Genomic DNA, 26475 nt, shown 5'->3' with positions numbered 1-26475 from the left:
ATGCTATTTTTCTCCCTAAACTTGGGTCAAGTTCTCCCAACAGAAGTGGGATTTGCTTTGGAATAGCCACAGAGGGGCTTGACATCTGAAATTGCTTTTTTTAACTTTTTTAATTGAGCATGTGAGATCCAGAGTTTTTTCTAACATTGTACTTAGATCCCTGTTCAACACGTACAACAAACCAAGAAACCAGTTGACTAAGCCCAACTTCTGATAAGATCATCCAGTAAAATCCATTGCCGTGCATCTCATCCTAAGTATCACTTTTCTCCTCAATGGGAGGAATGGGATCTTTGCTGTTAGTGAATGATGACTCGCATCAGATTGCAGTATTTTATGTAATTCTAAGTAAAACTTTGCCCATCCCTGCTGAGGCTACAGAAAAAGGTGCCTGAGTTACTGTTCACTTTCTAGTTAAATGATTTTCCTTTATTCAAGTTTGAAATCACGGTCTAATGTGTAACTTCTGTGTACTAAATAAGTCAGTATTTCATTAGTAGCATGGTTTTTCTGTTCACCCCTCATACTGGAGAGTAGCAATTAATCAGGGATGTCTCTCTTCTTGCACTTAACTTCTCTATTGCCTGGGCTATAGATCAAGTTAGAGGAGAGCAGTTCACAACCTGTCTTTCTGATCTGCTGTTAATTTAATTTGGCTGGTCTTTGTGACGGGCTTTTAGAAAGTGTGTTAACACTTTTCTCAAAGATTGTCATCGCTCAGCCACGGAAGTGTCTCTCATCATTATCCTATGACAATAAACCTCATTACACAGCTAGGGAACTGAAGTGCAGAAAATTATTTGCTCAGGTTCGGATAGGATTTTTTTTGCCAGTGATGGTAATGTGGCACACATTTCCTGAGGCTGAGTGCCTTAATCACTTATCTCTAACGCAGTTATTATTATGAGCAGTAAGAAAGGTATTCTTCCTTCCTTTATGACCTGATGACAGGAAGGGAATAGGGAGCTTCAGTTTTCCACTTTCTCTCTTCAAAGCGGAGAGTATAATATGCTACTCTGAAGACTCTTCTGTAGAAGGTTTTGGAATGATGTGCTGCATATAGGCAGCTCTTGTAGCTCTTGTTCCTGTGGTAGGTACTCTGCCTTCCTGTATCCTGACCGTGTACATTAATACTTGTGCTGGTGGCTTCCTCCAAAACAACTGATATTGTTGATTGGCCGGTGCTCCTAGCTAGGACTGTCCTGAAATGACTTTAATCCTTCTTAGAAGGACCTTAGAGGATAACTAAATGCAGCAGTATAGACAGGGATAACCGGGAGCTGAGAAGCAATTAAATATACTAGAAGTCCTCAGTCTGGGAAAAAGACAGTGGAAGAGGGGTCTTGCAGAGGCCTGAGAAATCATGAATGATAAGGAAGAAGAAAACAGAAAGCAAGTCTGGTATGGTGTGACAGGAGAGTGCTCAGTGATGAGTGCCCCTCTGTGCCAAAAACAGTATTATCGGTTTTAGAGGTATTAACACCTTGAAGGCTTATAGATCCTTCATCTCAAATGTAGATTACATGATGAGATGTGGAAATTATAGGAAACCGATAGTCATTGCTTTTAGTTGAAAGCCAGGGATTGTGAATGATTTAGAGAAGAAAATGACATGAAAAGAAAACTGTCCACAGGGTGACAACTTGCAAAATATATATGGAGGAGGGGGTAGGAAGAAGAAAAGAAATTTGAAGAACAATATTGATCCATTGCTTTATGGAAATAATAGAATTGTTGTAAAATATAAAAGAAAGTTTAGAAAAGAAGTGTTCATTAAAGTTCTTTTTTCTACATGGGGAAAAAGCAGGTGAGATGTTTATCTTGGATGACAAYGGTGACTCTGTCCTACTAATGATTTAAGCATATTCAAAACAGAAGGTGCTAAAGCTAGACATTTTAAAATTAGATGCAAATAACTCAGTTAAAACAGTTTTGAAATAACTGGCAGGGCTTTCTCTGACAGACTGATGCTGATTATGAACGCATCTTGGAGCTGAAATGAAGTTCCAAAAGACTGTAAAAAAACTACTGTTGTGTTAATATTAAAAATGCTTGCAGTTAGGATAATTTACAGGTTTGTCAGTCTAATATTAGTCCTGGGTAAAACAATGAAATATCTAATGTTTCATAATTAATGATGCTGTTACAAGAGACTCATTTTCATTGGAAGTAATGACAAATGGTGCTTATTGAACAAATTCAGGTTTTTAAATGAAATTATAAATTTGGATGAAAAATGTAATAGAATTGGTGTCACATGCATATAAAATCAGTACTGCAGGATGCTTTGATTTAAGAAACTAGAATGATACTAAATAAACATGGAGTCTATTAAGTGGATAAAAACTGAGCTGATAAAGTGAATTGGGACTGTGGAGATCAGTGGAAATTATGTTTCTAGGCAGAGAAAATGTTCTGTTCCTGTACTATATAATACTTTATCCGTGATTTGAAAGAAATATAGACTCATCACTGATAACATTTATAGTTTGTACAAAAAATGAGAGTGAAGACGGTAGGAAATAATGAGCAGGAAACTCTCCAGTGCAGAATGACCTGAATCACTTAAAACTCATTTTGCAAGCAAGCAGAGCCCATTTCAGTTGGGCCAGATTGGGATGAGTTACACCTAGGAATAAATGATATAAACTTTACTTCTGGGAAGTCTTTCAAGGCTTTGATTAGGTTTTGAGAGTAATGGTAGATAATTAGTTCTACATGGATTCTGGATATGATACTTTGGCTAAAGAATTAGTTTGTTTTTTTGGATGTACAAACGAAGGAATAGGGCAAAAAGTACACTGTGTAACCAGTGCCTTTGGCACTGCCTTGCAGTTCTGCCGTCCATAAAGAAGGAAAATGTTGATGAACCAGGATCAAAAAAGAACTGAGGAATGACTCCCATATTGAAGGATTGGTTCTGGTCCCAGCATTGTTTCTCTGCTTTGTCCAGTGACTCATAAATGGAAACTGCACAAGCAACCCTTGGAACAGGGAGGAGAACCAAAAATTCTCCAGTTTTTAGGTCCCCTGTCACTGGATAACCAAATAAACCTCCCTTTGGTTTATTTTTCCCAACCTTTTAATTTTCCACTTCTTTTAGTGAACTGGCTTCAGCAGGAAGGATGGGGAGTGTATCCTGGACGGTGCCAGAGCCACAATATGAGGCACCGGCAGCGTGGGCTGTGGATGCAGTGAGCCTCGGTGGGAGGGCATGAGCGATGACCGCTGCCATGCTGTGTGGGTGGCTCCTTCCCATCTGCTGCTTTGAAATAAATGCGGAGGTAGAGGTTAGGAAGTGGAGCCGGGAGCCTCCTGCTCTCACCAAGACCCAGCAGCGCCATAAGCTTACTTGCGCTTTGCCTTTCCTCCAGCCTGCTCCTGCCTGCGAGCAGTCCTGCCTGCTGGCACCCAACCCAGATCATCCATACAGCAGTGTGGGGCTCTCTCATAGCCTCCCACATCAGCCAGTCTCATCCCATTGTATTTTAATTTTGGAAAGTGTCATTATATTTTAATTTTGGGAAGTGACATCTCTGATCCCGTAAGATACTCTATCATCTCAATTGTTATGGCTCATGCAGAACTGAGGATGCTAATGGTGGCAAATGTAACCACACGGTGCCTGGGAGAGTACGTCCTTCATTAGCTTTCAGCCTAATCMAGGCAGCTCTTATGATTCTATGAGCTCTTTTATTCCCCCAGAATGAGAGAATCATCCAATTAAGTTTATCAAAGAGCTTTTTTATTGAGATTCAGTGGAAGGGCAGGAAATAAGTGCAGACTTCTATCTGCTGTATCGTCTCTAATTGTGTTTACTGTCTCTGTCAAGGATGGTGGGAGGTGATTCTTTTTCTGTTATTCTTCTTTCTTTTTTTTTTTTAATAATAAAGGTCAAATAACTCACTGTTATGAAAACAAAACAAACTTCAAGTGCTCCGTAAATGTCCTAACTATTCAAAATTAGAGAAAAAAGGAGGAGAGCTCAGGAGTATTGAATAACTTCAACTTAAATTTAGAAGCATTTTGAAAGGCTATTTAGTCCCTGTTCAAGACATTTTTTTCAAACTGTTCTGAAGGTGAATTTAAATTCACAAGAAGCTGAATCAGAGTCAGAGATTTTTCAGGAATACGGAGCACTGCGAATCCCACGGCACCCAGGAAGGTGGTTCTGGCAGGAGTCAGCTGAGAGTGGAGCCGTAGGTACATCCAGGGAGAGACAAATTAGTGGCAGCTGAGGGGGGAGGATCCAAGGAAGTGCTTTAGCTCGGTGGTTCCCAAAGTGGGCGACAGGGGCATCCTCCTGGGAAGGCGGTGTGCCTGCGGAAGGACGTGGTGCTGGAGCAGTCTGCAGGGGAGCAGGGGGCCGGGAGGAGGTGCTGAGGCAGAGGCAAGGCCAGTGCCTGGGTTTCCCCTGCTCCGGTACCGTCTCTGCCTGGTCTTGGCCTGAGTCTTCTCAGCACCGCTCAGTTCTGCCCGTGTTTCTATCCAGGCTTTTTTTCTTGCCACTATGCCCAGCCTTTTTAGGCAAGACGCTTCCCTTCCCCGCAGTTACGTGGTTCTTAAATTCTAGGTTGGGAGCAGCAATGGATTCACAGGGAGGACTTTAGTCGGTAAAACAGAGAGGAGGGATCAGATCCGTAACACAGCGCAGGAAAGCAAATTACGATGTTGGGGAGACTTCTGTGAGTGAGTGAGAAGAGGCCGGACTGAGATGGATGTTGTGTAGATGACAAGAGACTAGTTTGTGGCAAAGTATGAATAGTTTGGTCTCTTAGCACATTGCATTTGGGATTATCATATGGTAGTGATTAAATGTAGTACACTTCAATCTTTTTTGTAAAATAAGCTGAAGAGTTATGAGGTAGGTAAGAAAACACTTAAAGGGAAGGATGGCCTGCTGATATTGGTGGATGGAGGGATAGCACTAACGCAGTTTCCCCAAGCTCATTCCTAGGACTGGTTGTTGCCAGTACAGTTGAGACAAAACACAGAAGCACGCTAATGAAATTTGTTGATGAAGCAGACAGTTTTTTTCCGTCTTTCCTGGGACGTACCTACAGCTTCTCTCTGGGCTGACCTAGAGAAGGACCTTCTCSAGGAAGATCTGGATGACCTTAAGAATGGTTGAATCTTAATAGCAGAAGGTACCTGGTTGTTCACTCAGGCTATGTCTATAGTAGTAGTAAATAAAACAGGTCAGGGACCATTCTTTTGCGAAAGAAATGGAGCGAAGGGCTTTGGCACGGCTCCTGTCATACAGCTAAACTCATGCGCCCGCTGGAGCAGGGTGGCCACACGCAACCTGGGGCTGTCGCTGGCTTCTGCTATCTCTGTGCCCAGGCAGTATGTGGGCAGTGCTCACAACACAGGCTAAATCCACCTTGGGTGGTGGGCTAGCAGGGCTGGACAACCRCAGGGCGGTTTGAGGCTGCATCCAGCTGTGTTTCATTCCCTAGTAGTGCATAGTCTGGGGCTGATAATGGTTTATGCCAGGGTTTTGTCATCTAGGAATTTATCTATCTGTTGAAACTGATGGGGAGAAAAGAAGATGGGGCTTTCCTGGCCCATTGCAGGATGGCTTGTGCTGCTAATGTGTATAGTTGTGAGAAAGGAAGAGGGGATGAGGAAGAAAGAAATATTCCTGCATCCAGGTGAAATGACAAAGGGGAGCTTCGAGGATGCCATTTCCTGAGTTGAAACCTTCCAGAGATGCCTGGCACAGGGCACGTGCCAAGCTATCATTTTACGGATCATTCCAAAATTGAAAGTACGTGTGCAAGATGTCAAGCAGCATAAGACACCCCTCGTTCTGTTGTATTTTCAGCAGTGGCCAGTTCTGCGTGTTTTGTAGGAGCTTGCGTAAGATCGTTCAGGTCATACAACAGAGCTAAGTTCTCCCCGATCCCCAACCGATGAGTCTTTTGTGCTTCGAAGCACGACAGTTGATAGCATCTTACAGCATTTTAGGATGTACTTACTCAGCGCTATGTGAGGTAACTGAATTAGCCTTGAACAAGCCAAGTCAGTCACTAGAAACAATATATCTGATCTGAGCTTGGTTAGTTAACCATACTGAGAAGCAAATTGCGTAGACTGAGTGTAGGGTTGCACTGGCATCCTCATACTCTTCCATTACCTATCTGCTAAGTTAGGGCTATTTCAGGCACTATTCTCTATAGACATACGCTTAGAGCTGAGATTTCCGCCTTTCCAGCATGAGCAGTTTTAAGGTTTAGGGAATCCACGCTTAGGCATAGAGCTCAAAGTTCCTCTATATGCTCTCCATAAAGCCAACACTAGAGATGTTTTGTGTGTGTGTGTGTGTGTGTGTGTGTTTTTATAAGGTGAGCTGTCATAGTACTTAGGGTAGTTTTTCAATTTGTTTGATTAGACCTCATTTGTGCATTGATGTGTATTGTACTTTTATTGTTTGTCTGGATTACTTATCTCCAAAAGCCTAATTCTCCGGTCGGGATCAAAAGAGCCATACCGCCATGTGTATTTATTAGGTGTGTTTCATATGTCTGCTCATTCTCACTGTGCTGGTTTTCCTGCACCAACACAAGATGATGTGAAAGGGTCATTAGTGTGGGAAACTAGATTGCGATACTTTTTTGGCCTCTACAACACAGCTGGGAAAATAGTTGCATTTCAAAAGCACATATGGGAGTTTTGTGCCCACCTGCCAGCAATAAATTCAGGAAATGAATCCAAAAAATGTGAAGAGCAGCTGATGATCCATCCAGCTCTATAACCTTCTTCCAGCATCACTGCTGGAGTCATTATATCGCGTCTGCGTGAGATTGTGCAGTTTATACCTCAGCAGAGATTCTTCTGCATTCCCAGCTGAGGCATGAAAATTCATATTGCCTTTTACATTCATATTCATATTTATATATATTTATATTCATATTGCCTTCCTATTGGCTTTTATGTATGCTGTGATAGCTTAACTGTTGTTGCTGTTGATTTTACTTATAGAGGCGCCTAATCAACTTTTAAAACTTGTAGTCCATTAGCCTCAAATAATATTCTATGAAGGAAATACTGTTGTAATTCCCAAAGTAAAATCACAGGTATTTATCATCTTTGATGGTGTAGCTTGTGTATAATTAACATACAGAATAGCTGGGGAAGAGCTCGTTGTAGTAATTCCCTTTAATTTAGTAGCAGGCACACGTGTTATTTAGCAGTGTGCCCCCTGGTGCTCAGACAATTAGCTAATCCTTCTGCCAGCATGAGGAGAAGAAAGTAGCTGCTTACGATTGCAATAAATAAAAACATCCTGCTGCTCCCATACAGATTTTGCGCACAATTTGCTTTTACGTCTGACTTGTACTTACAGGGGATGCTGCAATTATTTGACAAACGTTCTTTGACATTTTACGTTTCTGGAATTGCTTTAGCGCATTTCCATAGTTTTTTAATAAGTGTCTCTCATGAGTATTTTGCTATAACTAAATGAGCACGCACGGAAAGATGCATGAAATATTAAAGATGGCACCAAAATACCTTCCTTCTCTTAGCTTTACAAATCTCATGGTTTGTCACTTTAGAAAAAATTATAATGAAATTATCCTCCTCAAAACAGTTCTAAATTACAGTGGCAGTGACAGATTTGTATTATAGTTAATAATGAACTTGAAAATGCACTTCTCATCCCCAACTTTCAGGCAGCAGATCTGGCAATAGCCCTATTTAAATCGCAGTGCGAAAGGAGGTGCTCTTGTGTTGCTTGGTTGTTTCCTGGACTGTGGAGTTGCGAGGAAAACAATAGGTTCAGATGCTTTAGAGATGATGTTTTAGTAAAGTTAATGAGCGTTTATGAAGAAGTTGCTACTTTGAGACTATTTGCCTGCGATAAATGTGCAATTTGTTTATCAGTTCATTTATAATGCGGTAATTATTGCAGGGCTCAGTTGCAGGATTGTGCCCTATTATTCTTGATGAATGCTCGCCAGGAGACGGTCTGTGCGCCGGAGGACTTATCGTGGGAATAAAGGAGCTACTGGCCTCATGGCAGAATACATGTGTAATTTTAAATGAGTTTTCAAGATTGCCCAGAGAATCTGTGACAGAGCTGGGAGATGAGCTTCTGCTTCCTGAGGCTTAAGCATGCAACACTGCTGCTCTTTCGTCTCCGACGGATGCTGTCAAGCATCCGCTGCTGCGTGTTTCACCCAGGGCCTCAGTTAGAATTGGTGATCCCTCCCAGATATTTCCCCTTGAGGGTGACGGCTCCTCTGCTGCCAGTGTAAAAGAACAGATATTGCTGAGGTTGTTTTCTCACACGGTCAGAAATAAGCRTGCAAGTATGAAAAGTGGTTCTGCATTTTGCCGTGCAGCTCTGTGCTGGGCAATGGAGCATGGCGCAGAGCTCATCAGCTCACTGGGGCCGTACCGCTCGGACGCCGGGATGCTACAGCCGTGTCCGTGTGGCTCCGTTCCCCTGCCAGTGACCCCCTAGGTYAAACACCTTCTCTGGCGAGGGACCATGCTCTCTGCAGGCCCTTCCGCAGCTCCCCCACAGCAGGTCGCACTCGACTCTGTGGTTGATGTGTCCCATCGCACGTGGAGAGAGCAGCTGGTCCACAGTGCACGTGCAGGGGAAGGAGAGGACTGTGAGAAGTGTGATCCCGTGGTATGAAGGGAGCCGCTACTTGGCCATCGTGCTGCTCCTGTGTATTTCTGCAAATATGGTTTGGAGCTGGGGCTAAGCATACAAGGCAAGATTGGAAAGGGGAGTTAATTGCTTAGCTGTTTTTAACCCAGTAGAGTTTACATCCAGAAGCCCTTTACTGACCTGAAAGAGGGCATGTGCACCCAAGAGGTCTTCTGTTCTTTCATCTATTCTTTCATCTAAGTCGTTCTAATAAAAGTCATTATTTCTCCCTGCGAACCTTGTCTTGCRTATGTCCTTTGACTCCCATGGCAACAACACTCTTATCTAACTGGAATAACACATATCATGTGTACCTGGCATTTTCTCAGATATGTGCGGTTCTCTACTCCATAGCTCCTTGTTTGTTTTGCGTGGCTGGGAATAAAGGAGCAGGCATGCAGAGGGCTGGARACTCAGCACATCTCATGCAGAACGCAGCACTTTGTGCCTGTGGGCAYGCAAAACGTAGCCTTTGCTTACGTGTTCACTGCAGGCCTGAAACCTGCTGCTCCCTTTTTCCACGAGCAAGCCTTGTGTTCATGAGAAATGAGCCCAGATGAATAAGAAGGATCAGGCCCACAGAACTATTTTGTGCATCCTTGAGGAAATAAACTCTGCGTACAGCCCGTGCACAAATAAATCCCATGGCGGTTTGAATAGGCCTCTGTAAATCATATGTGGGGAGAATTTCATCTTTGCTCCTTTTTTCCTTTGCTTTTTGGGATTTTGCCCCCTCCCGCTCGCCAAGCCTACACAGTGCAGTGCTGTGTTGTGTACAGATCTTCCGGCTAGCCGGAAAGCCAGCGCCAGYCCAAAAGAGATATAGCAGGTAGGAAAGTCGTACCCAAGCTGGAGGCTGGGCTGAGGAGYTGGAGCATCGCCACTCTGAAATGGCTGCTCTATTTTGGGGCCGGAGTTAAAATCCCCACGTGGCTCTGTCCGGCGTTGTATAGACCTGTCAGGCGGCTTGGGGTCTTGTGCCGTCTGTGCTGTGGCAYGCTGCGCAATGGAGATTTAAGTACCATAGATGAGTACTTAAATTCACTAGGAAGACATCAGGGCGCTGCGTTCATTTAAGGGGGATAATTCATTGCCCCAATGGGTTGCCAGGCACCTCTCGAGTTTCCAGGGAAGGAAGAGGGGGAAAGATGTGTGGCAAATAAAACCAGTAAAGAAAATCCTGTTTAATACCAAATATATGTAGATAGGTTGAATGGGCATCTTTAACAGCAGTGGGCAGCACGGAGCCCAAGAGTTGGCACAGGCACATGGTATCTACATGTCAGTGCAGGCAGCTACTGGGGAAGGTGAGGTCTGGCTAACCCGCAGCCCAGATAAACGAGAGTTGACTGTGTTGAGGCAAGTTCTGAAAACCTAATGGCACAAGTTGAACTGAATTAATGGTGGTTTTTTTCTTTTTCTTCCTTTTTCTCTCCTCCTCAGGTGGAAGAAAGCTACTCTACAGGCAGCCCTTCAAAAGGCCTTTTCTCAAAAGGGCTCCAGAACCGACCTTCCAGCCCTGTTTCTGCCCCTGTGAGGTCTAAGCATAGCCCTGGCTCACCCAAAACAGTCTTCCCCTTCCCATACCAGGAGTCTCCCCCACGTTCCCCACGCCGAATGAGCTTCAGTGGGATCTTCAGGTCCTCCTCCAAAGAGTCCTCCCCCAATTCTAACCCGTCTACCTCTCCTGGGGGCATCAAGTTTTTCTGCAGATCAAGAAAAAGTAAGAAATTGCTCATGTTATTTCAGGAAGATACACAGTACCTCTGGGCTTGGCCCATTCTTTACCTGCGGTAGTGAAGTAAGTGCAGATGAGGCATGTGCTAATTGTTCATTATCGCTTTCACTGACCGCGTGTTTTCAGTTTCCGACATGCTGGCTGTCAACTAGGGGATGACTTCTGCAGGGTGGCATTTGCCCATGCGCAGACAGCTGTACAGGGCTGAAGAGGGAAATCATGCTTCAAAGCTTTGGTTAAAAATCCTGCTGTCCTCTTAGTGGCAGTTTCACGATTTCACAGCAGTTGCTTCCTTTATTTTGGGCACAGATTTTGCCTCTTCGGTAGCCCGTGGGCTAACACACTATTTCTGGGGCTCTGAAGTGAGTAAGGTCAAGAAACTGCTATGATTTTTAAACTTCCTCACTGAATAAATGTTCATAGTGCAGGTCTACAAACAGGTGTGTCGGCTCTGCTTGGGCAATAGTGGACATAGGAAGGAGAATGAGTTACAGGGGAAAAAAGAGGAATAATATGATACTGCTGAAGATGCTGGATTGTCAGACTACAATGTTTTCCTTTATGTGAACAGAAGAAATAACTCAATGGTAAATTTTGCCAAACATTCTGTGACAATGTAGGTACAGCATTAATGATACATATATCTAAGTGCTGCATAAGTAAAGTATCAGCTAATTTGGCTGATATTTTACTGCAATGTACTGATAGTTTTCTGTGACTTATAAATATTATGAAGAGGAACATTCTTGTTTTTCTTCATCAGATTATCCCTTTAAAATGTTGGGTTTAATCAGAATGAACAATTTCATGGTGACTTTTGTGCACATATATACAGAAAAACACTTATGCAAACCCATAGAGGATTTTTATTTATGTTTATCAGGAGTTCTGGCACAACTTAATTGAAACAGCATCTTTACCTGTCCTTGCATCTCTTTGAAACACCTTCAGGAGACTGAAAGTAGGAGGAGAGGCAGTGTTTCTGAAAGGAGACTCCAAGCAGACAACAAGCATCATTTCTATTCAAGGGCATTTGTTCTTCCCTACGTTTTTATTATGCTCCTCTCTTTTTCAAGCCTCACAGCAATTAAAGTCCATTTAAGCTCTTTTTGGTAGTCCAGACAGACTTAAATGTTGCATAGGCAATATGCTGCCGATTCAGTACGCAGAGAAGAACTTGCAGCTATATGGATATTAGCTATATATATTGCATCACTAAGTCATCTTGTGACATTTTAACTAAGTTATCCAAGTAAATAGTGCTGTGGTGCAGGACTGGAAGCTTAAGTCCGATCCTGGCTAGGTGGCCTGTACATCAGAATATTAAATAAAAGAATCTTCCAGGAGTCAGCAAAATCCTTTGATAAGGTCATATCACTGTAGCAGGAACAGGTTTGGAACAGGGCCATGCTATTTTTGAGCTAGCAGAAGATATCCATGACCCTGCTACTCAAGAGATGGTTGCAGGAATTATGCTGGGCTTAGGTGTTTGTGTTGTTCTGTTTTTAATGCATGAGGAAGTGTCTCTTGGAAGGGGCATGATGCTGACAGCTCGCACATTGGTAACTCTTTCCGTTCTGCAGCCTTCTGCAAAACAGAGCACTCCTTACCAAGTGCTTTTCCATCATTTAGCTCTCTTTCAGAGATTTATGCAGAGACATAGATTTTATTCTGAATATGCTAAACAAGGGCTCATGAATTACACTCTTAGGGTTTACTGTATTTAATTGAATTGAATTTTATTTTATTTAACAGTGCCTCTTCAGGACTCCAGGAACTTTATGACAGTTAACATTTCTGTTGTATTATGTAGCTTTTTGTAGGCAAAACTTTTGAATTCTACTACTTTGTAAAAAGAAGAATCCTATGTTTTATGAATCACTAAGTTAACAGATTAAATTCCATTCAAAACCAAGTCTTTGTGGTTTTAGCAGCATTTCCTGAGTGCTAGGACTTCTCAGAGACTCCTCAGACCAGATATCTGAGACCTTTGCTTGGATGCTGAGCTGAAGAATTCTGAAAAGAACTAAACCAGCACACGGCTACGCATTTCTAAATCTATTTAAATGCTCCTTGCTCAAAATTGTCACAGCCTAAGTGATTAAAATCCCATTTTCTAAAGCAGCTCGCAAGACTTGTGTTAAAAGTCAATGAGACTTGGGTTCCTTGAGTACTTCTGAAACTGAGAGTGCAGCAGAACCACATGGCCCTTGCCACGCTTGCGTGCTTTCCTAGCTGGTCAACTGCTATCACGGGGTTAATACTATTAAAATGAAAGTTGTATGCTAGGCTGCATTAGGCAGAGCGTTGCCAGCAGGTCGAGGGAGATGATCCATGCCCTTTGCTCAGCACTGGTGAGCTGGGTCTAGTGCTGGGCTCCCCAGTACAAGAGAGACATGGACTTACTGGAGCAAGTCCAGCGAAGGGCCACAAAGATGCTTGGTGGCTGGGGCACGTGGTGTAGGAGGAGAGGCTGGGGGAGCTGGGTTTGTCCAGCCTGGAGAAGACCTTTTTTGCTGTCTCCAGTTACCTACTGGGGGCTTATGGAGAAGGCAGAGCCAGGGTCTTCTCAGCAGCGCGCAACAAAAGCACAGGAGGCAGCAGTCATAGGTTGCAGCAAGGGAAACTGCAGCTAGACGTGAGGAGAAATGTTCTCAGTGTGGGTGGTGCGGCAGCGCAGCAGGGCCCGGAGGGGTGGGAAACTGCTGCCCTTGCAGATTTTCAAAACTTTACTGGACAAGGCCCTGAGCAACCCAATCTGAAGTTGAAGTTAGCCCTGCTTTGAGCAGGGAGGGGTTGGACCAGGCCCTCCAGAGGTCCCTTCCAGCCTCAGCTGTTCTCTGATTCTGTGAAATGCTGCGCTGGAGTTTTCCCTTCTGCTATATAGTAAATTTTCACTTCAACCAGACAATCTGCAATTGGAAAAAGAACCAAATAAAAGTTCCCAGTTTTGCTTTTTGCTTCACCTGACATGAATCCACGCTACAATTATTTCCCTATCGTCTTGGTGCAGTATGTGGGGGAAGTATATGCTGTTTTCATTTTAAATAACATACCCAGTCTTTCCTCCACTTCCTCCTCCTACGCATTGTTCAAAACTCAGACTAACCTGTTACTCCGTGTATTCCTTGTTTTTCTTGGAAGCAACTTCTTCCTAGCTTGTTTTCATTTTAAAGGCTATGTGTGGCATTTGAAGTGCTCTCTTTCCCATGCAGTTTCTCCTTTCCCAGCTAAGTTATTTTGCCTTTTGAATATATGCAGTTTAGGAAGGGCATTAATGGTTAGGGTATGATGACGTTAAACCAGAAATTGATCTGAAGACACAAGGCTTAAAGCATTTTCCACTATAAGGCTGCAAATTAATAACACTTGCTCATCTTTAGTATTGTAAGGTTTGTTTTGGCATTTGCCAAAGGCTCCTCTCTGTTTCGTTTCCCTCTCGGTTACCCAGTGCAGCATCGAGTCATAACCCCGTGCCTCTGATCGGAAAAAAGATTTGCCTTGAAAGGAAAAATATCTTCCTCCAAAATTTACTTAGCTGCTAGCCATTTCAGGGCTGTTGCAAGTACAGCTTTGAAATGGTAAACTGGTCGCTAGGGCTTCACACGGAGTATTGCGCCTCTGGAAAGGCACCGAAAGCTGTGTCCTCTGCTGGGTCCCTTTGGGATGAGGTGCGTGCAGCGGCCAGCTGAGCCCCTTCGGTGGGTGTGTAGCAGGCTCCTGCAGACACAGTGTGTTTAAATTTAATTCTCAGCTTTCTGATTTTTTTGTCCACAAGTTTCTTTTGAGTTAAAACAGTGCTATTAGGCCAATAATTGAAAAATGAACATGGATTTGGGATGAACTTAATAAGCTTAGCTTTGTGGTTATACAGATGACTTGTTTAATGCTGCTCCCCGCACTACAAAACTCTCTCCAAATATGTTTCGTTCCCACTTCCAACAGGGAGATGAAACTCTCCTGATCTGTGAAGCACAGACCTACCCAGCACTGCCCACCGCCCGCCTTGCATCTGCCAAATCCAAGCATCTCCTGCCAGCACCCTGCAGGGATTTGGGTATATGAGACATGACGCTTAGTACCTCCTTCCACTTATCCGTGAAGGTGTGGGCAAGTGAAAAGCCAAGGAATACTGAGCAATTGCATTTTAATTATTGGTAGAAGATTGGGTAAGAAAAAAAATGAGTAGATTGGTGTTTTCTAATTTTAGAATAGTACTTGTGACACATAGCTGGCAGGATACTATTATAGAGCAGATATTAACTTCCCTGAGGTTGCATTTCAGGGGCTGTAATAACACAGGAAGAGGGAATAGATGTAAGTTAAAGTTTGAGGTGCTGTGGAAAGTGAGTTTAAAATTATCGTTGTGGAGCTGCTTTCCAGTTTGTCTTTGACTTGCTCAGTTCGCAGATGAACACTGCATTAACGGCTCTCACGGCCAACGGCTTGGGATCTGAGCGCTACTACTTTATTGAGTTTTGACTGTACAAACTGCACTAACTCTGGGTGCGCAGCTTGAAAGAGAATGCATTTCTTCTGTGTGTGAGTTCACATGAGTAGGTATAATGCTAACAAAAAATAAAAATTAGCACGAATCTACTGTCAGTGAAGCCAACTAAGGTGATCCGAAATAAACGCAGGAATAAGATCTGCTCAATTCAGATTACTTTTTTCCATAGTCTTGTCTGAAATCTTACTTCTGAGACAGTACGTATGCAAGTAACTGAGGGGAACATTATTTTACTGGGTGGAAATTAGGAAGCTATCCCTGTGGATACACTAAAATCAAGTACCATTAATATTTTATTGAAAGTACATGGTTATATGATATTTAAGTCATAAAAATGTAGCTTTGTACTTGGAGGTAGCTGAATGCCCTTTTTGAAGGACAACAGGGAATCTTCTAATCCTGCTTCCCAATTAAAGTTATAGCAATAGTCATGACACTTTGCTGGTGCTGTCTCTTCTAACAGCAAGGGAAATCAATTAAAAGGTTTCCATTGACCTAAAGCTTTGAACTGGGCTATTGTGGATGGGATCAAAACCTAAATTAGCTAAGAATTAGAGGTTGCTTGTAGAACTTTAAATCTAAAATTACCCACCAGCTTTCACACACCTTAAAGCTAGTAGTCATATTTGAATAACAGTGAACTTGCACTGTATATGAGGAAGGAGATGTTTCAACGTGAAATTTTAATTTTCTCCTTTCTCTTAGGAAATAATTTTCCCCCTTCTGAAATTCAATGCTATTAATCATGGTGCCTTAAAAAACAATCCATAAGGAGGACTCCTGCTGCTACAGTAGCAAAGAAACAAATAGTATTTGTTCAGAAGGATGCATGAGTTAATAAGGAGAGGCTGTCATGTATCTTACTCGTTCTAATAACTTATTTTTTGCTAGAGCAGGTCGTGGTTAGAAGATGTGCCGTATAAGAAAAGGTTATGACTGTACTAGTTTTTACCCATAGATGGAGCAAGCAGCTCTCATTTCCAATAGCCCAGGGAAGAAATGTGAAAAAACCCACAGGGCTTCACGGGGCCACATTAAGCTCTGCTGCCTTGAAGGCCTCCTAACCGTGGCAGATCTGTACTAAAGTTTTTCTTCAGGCTTTAGACTGCAGCTGATTTCCCCCCCAGATTTTACTCCCTATCCACAGCGTTTGGGTAAGATTTTGCAGCGGAGCGGTTCAGCCTGAGACAGGCTGACGGTGCTCTGGACAGACAGTGTCCAGGCATGGTCATTGCAGGTAGCGTTGGGCTCTGGCTGTGTGACCCATTCTGGAGTCTGCGTTTGCATTTCCCTTTACTAATAAATCGAGACAGTCGTCCCACAGTCTCTGACCCTCACGGCTTTCGGCTCAACGGTAGAGAGAAGTCAATGATAATTTGCATCAGGACATCAGAGAGCTGTGGACATTTTCATCTTCAGTTTTCCCTCTTGCGTTCACAATTCCCCCGCTTGCTGACGCAGCAGGCCGAGAGGCTGGGAGAGGGAACGGCTGCGTGGCAGCCGGGACCTGTGCCCGTGCCGACCCGCGGGACCTGCCGCGCGAGACGAGGGCAGCAGGCCATGGAAGGACGGGCAGTGCCCAGTGACCCTTCGGACCAGGTTTGCCGTAGTGTGTGCCCTTCCACCTTCACCTCCAGCTCAGCGCATCTCATGCATATACAGGATATCTGTAAAACCTCGGAAAGGAGCAGGGCTATTTCTGGCTTTCCTTGTTTTCCAATCCCATTGTGCAAAAACATCTAGCACGCTTTTTCAATCTCGCTTTGCCCCCAGAGGCAGAAAGGGGGAGTAATGCTATTCTTTGCAGTCTTAGCTACAGCAGAAGAATGACTTTTTGCAGACAGCACGTGTCAACAGCTGCAGCTGACCTGGTGCTGCACACAGCTTTGCATGGACAAAGACAAGCCGCGCTCAGCACCGTTTCCGCTGTGCCAGTTACTGACATCTGCTGTCAGCAGCAGATGGGTTTTCTAGTTAAAATCTGCCCATTGTGATTTGTCTTACTTTATTTGCAGAGAGCTTTCGGTGCGTTTCCCATTTCATCTTAGTTTTCACATGGCCAGTATTATTCCTAATGTGCACAGGTGCACATATACTCAGTATATATATATATTCAATATAGTTCTATATTTGTTACCACTCTTTCTAGGAAATAAGGAATTTTTAAACTCTCTTCAAATTACTAATGATTTAGGTGCAATGGTGCAAATAAAGGGAGATTTTTCACCCTTTCATCTGTAGGATATGTGGACAGACCTGGGAACCAGCTTCATCCCCATCTTCTGTTTCTTTCCTAGGATTTAAACTATGGAACGTGCTGGAAACCATCCAACTTGCTTTTGGTAACTGGGTTGTTATTCCTTGTGATGTATAAACAAGAAGACGGTGACCTTAGATTTACATTTGCTCTTTTCGAGACTGCTGCTGGCATGCAGGGGGAATAGAAACTACAGTTGGAGCATCTCTAAAGGTTGATGAACCCCAGTGGCCTGTCAGTGCGGGTGGCCTTTGGTTGCATGGAGCAGAGGGGTCTGCAGGGCAGTGCTCACATGCAGGCAACTTTGTTTTCCCACAGGTAGTCATCTAAGCAACAGTAAAGCTACAGTTTTGAAGTCTCAGACTATCGAATCACAGTAAATCATTTTTTGTTCTTGTTTTTTCTTTAATTATCTGTAGTTTAAAAATGCATTAAAACATGTAGGAGCAGATTTTCAAACATGTTTAGGTGCCTAATTTCTACTGAGATGAAGTACCTTGTTTTGTCTGAATCTTAGTGAATGTAAGTCACAACCACATTGAAACGGCATTGTGCATCAAATCTTTTTTGATGTGTAGCTAGATTCTGCAGTTTTATCCATCTCTTAAGGTATCAGATCTGAACTTAGAATATCTAGATATCATAGGTTCTCAGGGTTTTGTTTCATAAATAAAGTCCATGGAAAATGCCTGAAAAATGGGCTGAATAAACATGATAAATGTTGGATCAATCTATCTGTTTTCTGATCTGGGAAAATATGGAGTGCAAGAACGCATTCACAGGACAGAAAAATGCACAATTTGGGGTAATAAGTGCTTAATTAAATTCTAGAGTCAGCCTGGCAGCCCTTAGTTCTTATGTAGCCCTCAAGCTACATATGCTTGTTTATTTTATTTTCCTGTTGGTCTCCAAAGCCAACTGAAGATAACAGAGACCTCTTTTGGGCTGCCAAGCTGTGAACCGTGGATGGATGGGGAAGGACTCAGGACCCATCAGGGCTCCTTAGCGGGTTGAGCAGAACTCTGGGCACCTCCAAGTACGGCAGGAGAGCCTTGCAGCCACTTCTGCCGGGAGCCCTCCCATGCGCCTGGTTGTGGTCATGTCTGGCAGTGACTGAGTAATCCAGGAAAACGAAACAGCACTTCTGTTTGTGCAGTACCTTCAAAGTCTCCCGTACTAGCCCAGCAGGCATGAGAAGGGCCTTTGACATTTGGTATTGAATAGGAATGATTAGTGATTTTTGTAATGTGCCCTTGGCGAAGGTGGTGGCAGCAACTTTAATACAGAAAAAAGCACGACTTCTCAGGCTAAGTGCTGTGGACATCCAGTCCAACTTTTCTTACAGTAAATGTCAATTATACTTGTTCTGTGGACTTTCAGAGACGATGTTTCTACTATTTCTAGTAACTCATTTGTATGAGAAGTAGGCATGGGCAGCCCAGTCAGTCTGAGCTAGTGTGAACCATCACATGAGCTCTCCTCATCTGCTTCAATGCAAAATCACTTCCAGTAGTCACTATGAGAGGCATGAAGTGGGCAAGGAGTGCTTGTAGCATGTGTTTCCATTCAGTCAGTGGTTGGAGCACCTTCCAGCAACTTAGTAGTAATCATCCAGCTATGGAGTTGTTGACCCATGTGGTGCACACAGCAAATTTGAAGGCAGATTGGATGTTCCTGGGACAAGGGGACGTGCAAAAGCACAGCACACCGCTTGCAGTGTAAAGCTCAGCACGGTGCCAGGTTAAGGGTTTTGTCTTTCCCCATCACCATTAGTAAGTCAAATGATTATCAGAGTGGATGAGGAGATCTAACGTGAAGCCTTGTTGTACTTGCAGTTTTACAGAGGTGAAAGGGCTGTGGAAATTATGTAATACCAAAAGTATGTCAACGTCATTGGATCTTATCTAACTAATTCCTTTACTTCTGGATCTGTGTAATGAAACTAAGTCCTTCCATGCTGCTCTTTATCTGACTAAAGTAAGCTCACAAGTTTGCTTTTGTCCAAAGCAGAGGGGAACAAAGATGCCACTTTTTAAAATTAATTGGTTTAGGATTTTCTAGCCCAGTGAGTTAACTAATTTGGATTTTATTGTGCTTAAAATAATCAATACATCAGCTGGAGATCATGTTCTTAGTTTAAAATAAAAACGGGACAGGCAAGGTCTTCTACTGATGGCAGAAAATGAGGCTTGGGTCTATTTTTTGGATGTTGTTTTATGAACGATTCACAACCATTGAACTCTTTAAAGAAATTTGTTTGAATAACATATCCTAAAAAGGACAATATGTATGTTGGAAGCCAGTTATTGCAGGTGTTTTGGTAATCAAGCAAAACTTTTGAGAAGTTTCTCTGACAAAGTGTGGGACATTAAGTGGAGGACAGCACTATGCAAAGGACCCAATTCAGGTTTGTGAAAGTGTCTTATTAGTCGGAGGAACACATATGCACATTGGCTTGAGGTTCATGCACCCCAAAGTTTGTTCTATGTTTGGATCTCCAGGATGGGGTTTGTAAAACTCTCAGGAGCACTGTCTCTAGTTTGCAAGCTGGCATATGAGATGATTTGTTTTGCACAGTAACAGTGTGTGGATGCTGTACAGATTAAGGTGCAAAGGATGGGGCAACGAGATGACGACTCACAATAAGTATAGCATAAAGCTGCGATAAACAGAAATGTTTTAGTGAACGTAATTTTAAGGGCAATGTTTTGAATGGTGTCCTTGCTGAAATGAAGTCAACCCCGCACACTAAAGGTAGTTGTCTTTAATTGGTATTCTCTGCAGGTTGCTTTTCCTTTGGCCCACTTTCAGGAGGATGGGGTGGGGATGTCAGCTAGCTAAACAGCTAGACTAGCACACCTACAGAGCATTGCTGGAAAGTCGGGTTGCAGAGGTCCGTGTGCCTGGGAGCTCTAGCATGGATCAAGAGACTAATGGCCCTCCCTTCTCACCTGGGTTGGCTGACTCTAGCGTAGTGGCGTTAAGTGTTTTATGAAATTTAAACAGGGTCTTTGCTATTCTAGCTTCAAAAACAGTGTCTTGAGGGTGGGGGTCTTTTTTTTTAATAGAAATTATTTTTCTTTCTCCTTGGCTTTCTGCTATGTCATTTTCTATCACAATTCACCCAATGTTTTAGGACTCTTTTCTATCTCATCTTTAAGCAGTTCTTATCTTAGATCATTGAAAAATGTTAATCTATACATGTATCTGATATGTGAAACAAGTACTCAGCGTCTTGGGGATCAACCATCAAAATAACCGACTTCCCTGGCGAAATTACTTTGAAGTTTGTCACAGAGTTCCTGTAAGCACACATTATCGGTAGGCAATCACGATGGATTGTGAGGGATTTCTCTGCAGTTTGCTCCTTGCAGCATCTCCTGCTGCGTAGGGCTCTCCGAGACGGAAACGCGAGTGCCGCTTGAACACCCAGCGGACGTAGCAGATCTGCCCGACGGCACCACCGCACTGCGCGGCTCCTGCCTGGGCATCCTCCTGGGAACGCGTGCGCGACCGTGAAACGGAGGTGCCCTCCTGTGGGCATCGCGCTGAGCATCTGTGCTGTAGAGAGAGGTGGGGCTGCCTTGCGTGCCTTTAGTTGCTTTCGACTTATATTCTGAGCAGGATACTAATGACTGATTATTAATTACCCTTGCTTTTCCTTTGCTTTTACACACACTCGAAGAGAAGGGACTAAAAGCAACCCTACCTCCAATGTACACGACAGCAATAATTTCTAGATCTGTGCAGGAAACCAAGTTCTCCTCTCATAGTCCCAGGAAGGTTTGTCATAGCCCTCGATATCAACATAGGCATTTAATTACATCGACAGATGCGCCTGTCCCGACGCAATTCGTTTCTGCTGGGGAATCTGCGTGAAGGTAAGCCATGGTTCACATGCGCTTCAGCAATGCCGTTATTAGTGAATCCTGAACGTCTCATTTCAGGGTCGTTGTGAACGGTTCTGCTTAATTGCCTCTGTGAGCTGGGCATAAGGTTTGGTGTCAGATGTGTTTACTTAACCTTAGTATAAGGTTTCCATAGCTCTTATTGTTCATGGTCTTTTAACAGATCTGTTTAATGGTGAGTGAATTGTGCTTAGCAACCTTAACTGCAGCTTAAGCAGACGATACTGTCTGTGGTTACGTAGGTGCTCCAGTGGCTTTTCCAGCCCGATGTGTCCCCTGCAGCACCCAAGAGCCGCTCGCCTGCCTTACAGCCGCGGAGGACTCCCCATGCGCCGTGCCCGTGGCCTAAAGTGACTTCAATCGGTGCAGAAAAAGCCATGTCTAAAAGTCCGTATTATTTATTAAGTGTTTGTCTTTTATACTGGGCACCTGCCGTCTTTGTGTTAAACAGCGAGCAGCCACCTCACCTCCAAGGGTTTCTGAAAGGCAAAAGGCACGAGTGGCGGGTGAAACACGGAGACGGGTAATAAAAGCAGTGTTTTGGCACAGAAGTAGCTGCGTGCGGGTTCTTAGCCAGGCACTGGCGGTTCGTTGCCATTCAGCACTGGCCTAAACTTGTTGGGAAAAGCGAACTTCAAAATGAATAGGCATAAGCATTTCGATGAGCAGTTAGCTGATCTTTTCATCTCCTCCCTGGAAGAAGGTGCTGCTGCTTCCAGTGGAGCTAATTAAAACGTGGCTTCTACCCCTGGGAAGGTCAAATTCTGCTGCGCTATGGATATTAAACTAATCTGATTTACTACAACTGCCTTTCTGAAAGTATTACATGGGGTAAGTTTTGACCATTAAATTCTGAACACGTTGGAAACAGTTTCCAAACTTGGATGTCTGAAGTTAACAGCATAGATCCTTGCTGAGATACCTGTGCTAGGAAGCCAGTTGACTTGAAAAAAAAGGGCCTTTTCAATTTAAAAAAAAAAAAGAAGGAAAGAAAAGAAGAAGAGAGGAAAGATTCTGGCCAATTTCTGTGATATTTGCCCGTGACCATTTTGAAGGTGGTGAGCAGTAAGGAATTGTTTCCTGTGTGGGCAACTAAGTTTTACAGTGTTGTTTTTATTACTTCAGAGCTAGAGAAAAACCCTGCTTCCTATGCAGTCAAAGGCACACTCATTGACAAAAACCTAATTATGGCCCTTCCCTCCTTAAAAACATAAATAATGGGGATAATCGCACATCTGACATCTTGCAAATTCACTGGCGTTCATGGAAAGCTTTCAAGAAAATGCTGGGAATTAGTGCAGACCAGTTTGTACAGCTGTCTAAATTTTTTGAATCAGAAGCCCAGTCTGCAGAAAAAATATGTGAATTATCAGCAAATTCTTAGCGATCAGCGAATATAGGCAGGAATAGATGTTCCAGAATTCTGAATTTAGAGAAATAATCAAAGCCATGGCTATGGGGTAATGGATTCTGGCTTTGCTGCAGAAGTTTTATTTTCCCCTGGTGTTCTCTTTGTTGTAGAAACAAAGACCAAGAAAGAAACTGAGATTTAGCGTTTTTCTTAATTAAATGAATGTATTTAACTAAAAGCCATCACTTTGGTATTCCTTAGTGACGGGCCATAATTCCTTCTAATTTGCTTAACTAAAGTGAATTTATTCTCCCAGAGAATCCAGACCGTTAGGGACCAAGAATGTGAAAAAACTGTCAGAGTACAAAAATGCAAGAAAACTCAGCACGTCTTGTTTCTGCATGGATCCTTTACCTGTGCAAGTAACGTGTCCATATATGAGTGACATATACCCATACAGTCAGAAAGCTCGGGAAGACATGCACTTAAAGCTGTTTCTCTTGAGAGAGTGGGAATCCCCTGGATTTGCGGGAGGTCTGGTATGGAGCTTCTCTGCAAGAGGAATTTCACTAGGCAGATTTCTGTCCCCGGCCCCATGGCGATAGTTTAATTTTTTTCCTCTAGCTGCAGAGTTCAAGGGTGGTGAAGGGAGGCAAAATTCCCCCCGCCACAGTCCCTGCTCACTGACTTTTCTTTTTAGGGAATAAACCATGGTAGGTACTCGAGGATGGTGGTTCCTCCAGGACTGTCCCCAACCTGAGGGGATGGTGCTGAGAGGTGTGTGTGGCCCTTGCAGAGGGTGAGATTTCGGGAAAGGCACTTGGTTACGAGTAGTGACAATGGGGGCAGGGGCAGCCCGAGCTGGGGGAGCTCTGGGGGGGCTGCCGCCGTCTGGGTGACCCGGGAAAGCTTCCGTGGCCCTGGGGCAACCAGGGAGAGGATGGGGGAGTGCAGATCCTGGGGAAACCGGCCCTAGGTCCCTATGGCAGCTAGCCCGCTCTCGCTCCGTCTGCAGTTTCTTGGCATGGGATGCATTACGAAGACAAGTCTGTACAGTTCAAGTCCCTGCACTAAAGTCTAACGAACAAGCTGCTAATTAGCGTTGGTCAGAAGTGGACGGCGGGGGCGGTTCACACTGTTGTTAAACTGACCCATCGCTTTGGTATGAGTTTGGAGGCAGAGTGTCTGGGGCTTGATTTGGAGTAGCCGGAAGCTACCGTGGCGAAAATCCTCCCCAAACAGCCGAACGCCTCTCTCCTGCAGGCCCCCGCGCACCGCGCTGCAGAACGTGTTGCAGAAGGAGTCCTACCGAGCGGCCTTTTTTTTAATTAGGCAGATTTCCTTTAAACATGCTTTGGCTATAGTTTAGCTGACAGAGCCAGGAGAGGGCACAGCTGCTCTGGGCTGGCTTGTATTTCTTTCCTGCGGTTGGGAAAGAGCCTTGGAAAGCCCAAAAGCCGGGTTCAAGCGGCAGTAGGGCCTCTCTCACCTTTTAAAAAGCAGCATCTACCTGCTGCTAACAATTTTTAAAGAGGCGATGGAAACTCTCGTGTTTCTTGGGCTTCGCGGTGTTCTGCCTCACAATTTTCAGTCTTCTGCTCCCGTGTTGCATTTTGCATTTGAGGAGAGTGGGTGCAAGTGGGAGGCCGCGGGCTCTTTCTTGGGCACTTGTTACGTGTGCCAAATGCTCGTTCCTGGTGCTGCCTCCCTTACCGGCTTCTGCATCTTCCAAACGATGAGTGCACTTACGTGTCCCAGCTGCAGGAGGCTGGAGTTGGAGGACAGCAGAAGCCCTCATCACCAAGTGGGCAAGGTGCCTGTTCAGGCAGCTGTCTCGCTCTTTCCACTGCAAACTGCTGCTGTTTTGTCCATTCTAGTTGTAAAGTTGAAAGTAAGAGGCATGATCTTTGGGGGAACTTGCTTCTATTTCAAGATTTCTATCCCTATTTGACAGTGTTGACAGTTTTTCCGTGTTAATTTTTTTCCGGTGGTCAAACTGTAGAACTGGGAGTGCTCTGGCAGGAAGGTGTCTGCTCTTTTCCCCCCCAAAACTGTTGGAAGTTGGCACAATGTACAAAATCTCCTGTCTGCTGCTGCCGCAATGAGAAGGGAAGCAGGGTTCCTCTAAGTAGATGAACTTCACTTTTGAACGCACTGCTTTGCGATTGGCATCGATCGGAGGGAGTTAGGAGATTATAGTATATCACAGTTGGACTCAGAAAATCTTCCTTGTAGCATTCAAGCATTATTTACTCTCTTAAAGTGATGCTGTCGTGATGTTTAACGTCATGATATGGGGATCTTTTGGGAGGAGCGATTGCAAGGAGCAGAAGAGCATGCCCCGTGCTTCCGCATGTCTCGAACAAGCCGTTTCCCAGCCCAGCCCTGCTCTCTAGGAATGGGGCACCGGCGTTTGGGATGAGGTTACTGAAGGAGAGAACTGGCTGGGTGAGGTTGCCTGCTTGGGTAGTCAATGCCTGGCGAATACAGAACAAATAAAACAAGCTGCACTAAAAGAAAGTATCCAAACTGCACATCGTTTCCTTTGGAAAATAAGGTCTCCAAAATCTGCTTCTGCAGAACACCAGGGTGACTATATATTGTTCTCCACTTAGGGAACATGTCAGGGATCTGACTGGAAAATGATCTGTAGTGGGTTTTTTAATTCTCTGTCATCTAGCTGCCAGGAATAAGAGTTTTGTGCTGTATTCTGTATATTCACTTCTGCCTGAAGCCCTCTCTCAAGTCCCTCCAAATTCTTTACCATAAAAGATAATAAGACACTACAGCACTCCACTAAATGGCATCCAGGACTGTTTCTCTGCACACTAAGGCACAAGGCATATTTGGAGCAGAACAGCGGTAAAGGGAGAGACGAGGGGGAATTCTCTTCCCTTTGGAGCAGCTGGACTTTTGCCATCAGCGAGATCTGGAATCCACCCACTGTAATGCAAAATTAGCAGGTACTTAATAGTGCTCCTTTTCCCAAGGCCCCACGGATACCCAGCCTGATGATTTCTTGTAAGTACCCCAAGAAAAGCGATGTTAAATTTTGCTGTGTGCTGCTTTGGAGGTCGCAGAAGGCTGCCTGAACCTCAGTGGTGACAAATGCAAAGTGTAAAATTCTGTCATTGGGACATCCTAAAGAAGGGGCCAAGCCTTAATCACATAGACAGATTCTCATATACTTTCTCCGTGCTATTTTATAAAGTGCTTATATAACTGAAAAGATTAACCTTGGAAAAAGAAGGCTAGAAAACTATTTTTATGGCTTCTTATTTATGGCTTTATTACAGTTAAGAAATTAGTTTGCATTTTAGAAAGCCGAAAAGGGGGTAGGACGGAGAAGGGGGGTTCTGAATAAGGAGAGATATTTGCAGGGCTCTCACAGTATTAAAGAAAAACTAAAATCCTGTGGAGTTATTGCTGTCAAATGCAGACACACAGGCAAATCCTAGAAAGGAATGGGACTTAGTATCCAGGCAACGTCAACATTTTTTGTTAAACTACTGCCAGTGCTGCTGACAGCTTGCGCCACTTTATGGTCACACTAGAAACGAAAATGCCTGACATCCCTGAAATCCTTCGAAATTAATTTCTCATCCGTCCAGCAGATGCGAAGCTCGGCAACAAATAGCACATGCACGTCTTGCAAAAATGCAGGGTTTGGCGGGGAAGAAAGCCTTTGATGAGTTTATAGCTAGGAAGGTGTATGGATTCCTCGTTTCTTTTAAACCAGGCACTTCATCTCCCCCAAAGTTTCTTATCCTCTCCCTTGGACACAGGCACTTAATGTGCATTAGGGAATCGATCGCATTTGATTAAGAGGTTTATAAGCAACTTCTGCCGCTGCACTATAGGCTGCAGGATTAGAGAAGCCCTTTGCCATGCTGAGAAAACCTCCTCTTCTTTTTTCCTGTTGCTGTTAGTGTGGCACAAATGCAAAGTGCCCAAAAGAGCTTAGGACCCTCGTTAATATGCTAATAAAGCTAATATGCTGGGGGGCAACATCCCTGCATTTGCATTCGTACGGAGATAAGGTGTGA

At 43.9% G+C, this 26475-nt stretch overlaps 1 protein-coding gene across 1 annotated transcript in view; it reads left to right on the top strand.

Moving 5' to 3' along the window:
- PRKAG2 (protein kinase AMP-activated non-catalytic subunit gamma 2) overlaps positions 1–26475 on the top strand; it is a 228256-nt gene that overhangs the window by 71189 nt on the left and 130592 nt on the right. The window contains exon 3 of the mRNA XM_026091566.1: positions 10109–10388. Within this exon, the coding sequence (XP_025947351.1) occupies positions 10109–10388 (280 nt within the window). The remainder of the gene's footprint in view (positions 1–10108; positions 10389–26475) is intronic.

Source organism: Apteryx rowi, unplaced genomic scaffold (genome assembly GCF_003343035.1).
Source record: "Apteryx rowi isolate R43461 unplaced genomic scaffold, aptRow1 scaffold_91, whole genome shotgun sequence".
Classification (NCBI taxonomy): domain Eukaryota; kingdom Metazoa; phylum Chordata; class Aves; order Apterygiformes; family Apterygidae; genus Apteryx; species Apteryx rowi.
The sequence above is the reverse complement of the archived record's forward strand: the minus strand, read 5'-3'. Positions and strand labels throughout refer to the sequence as shown.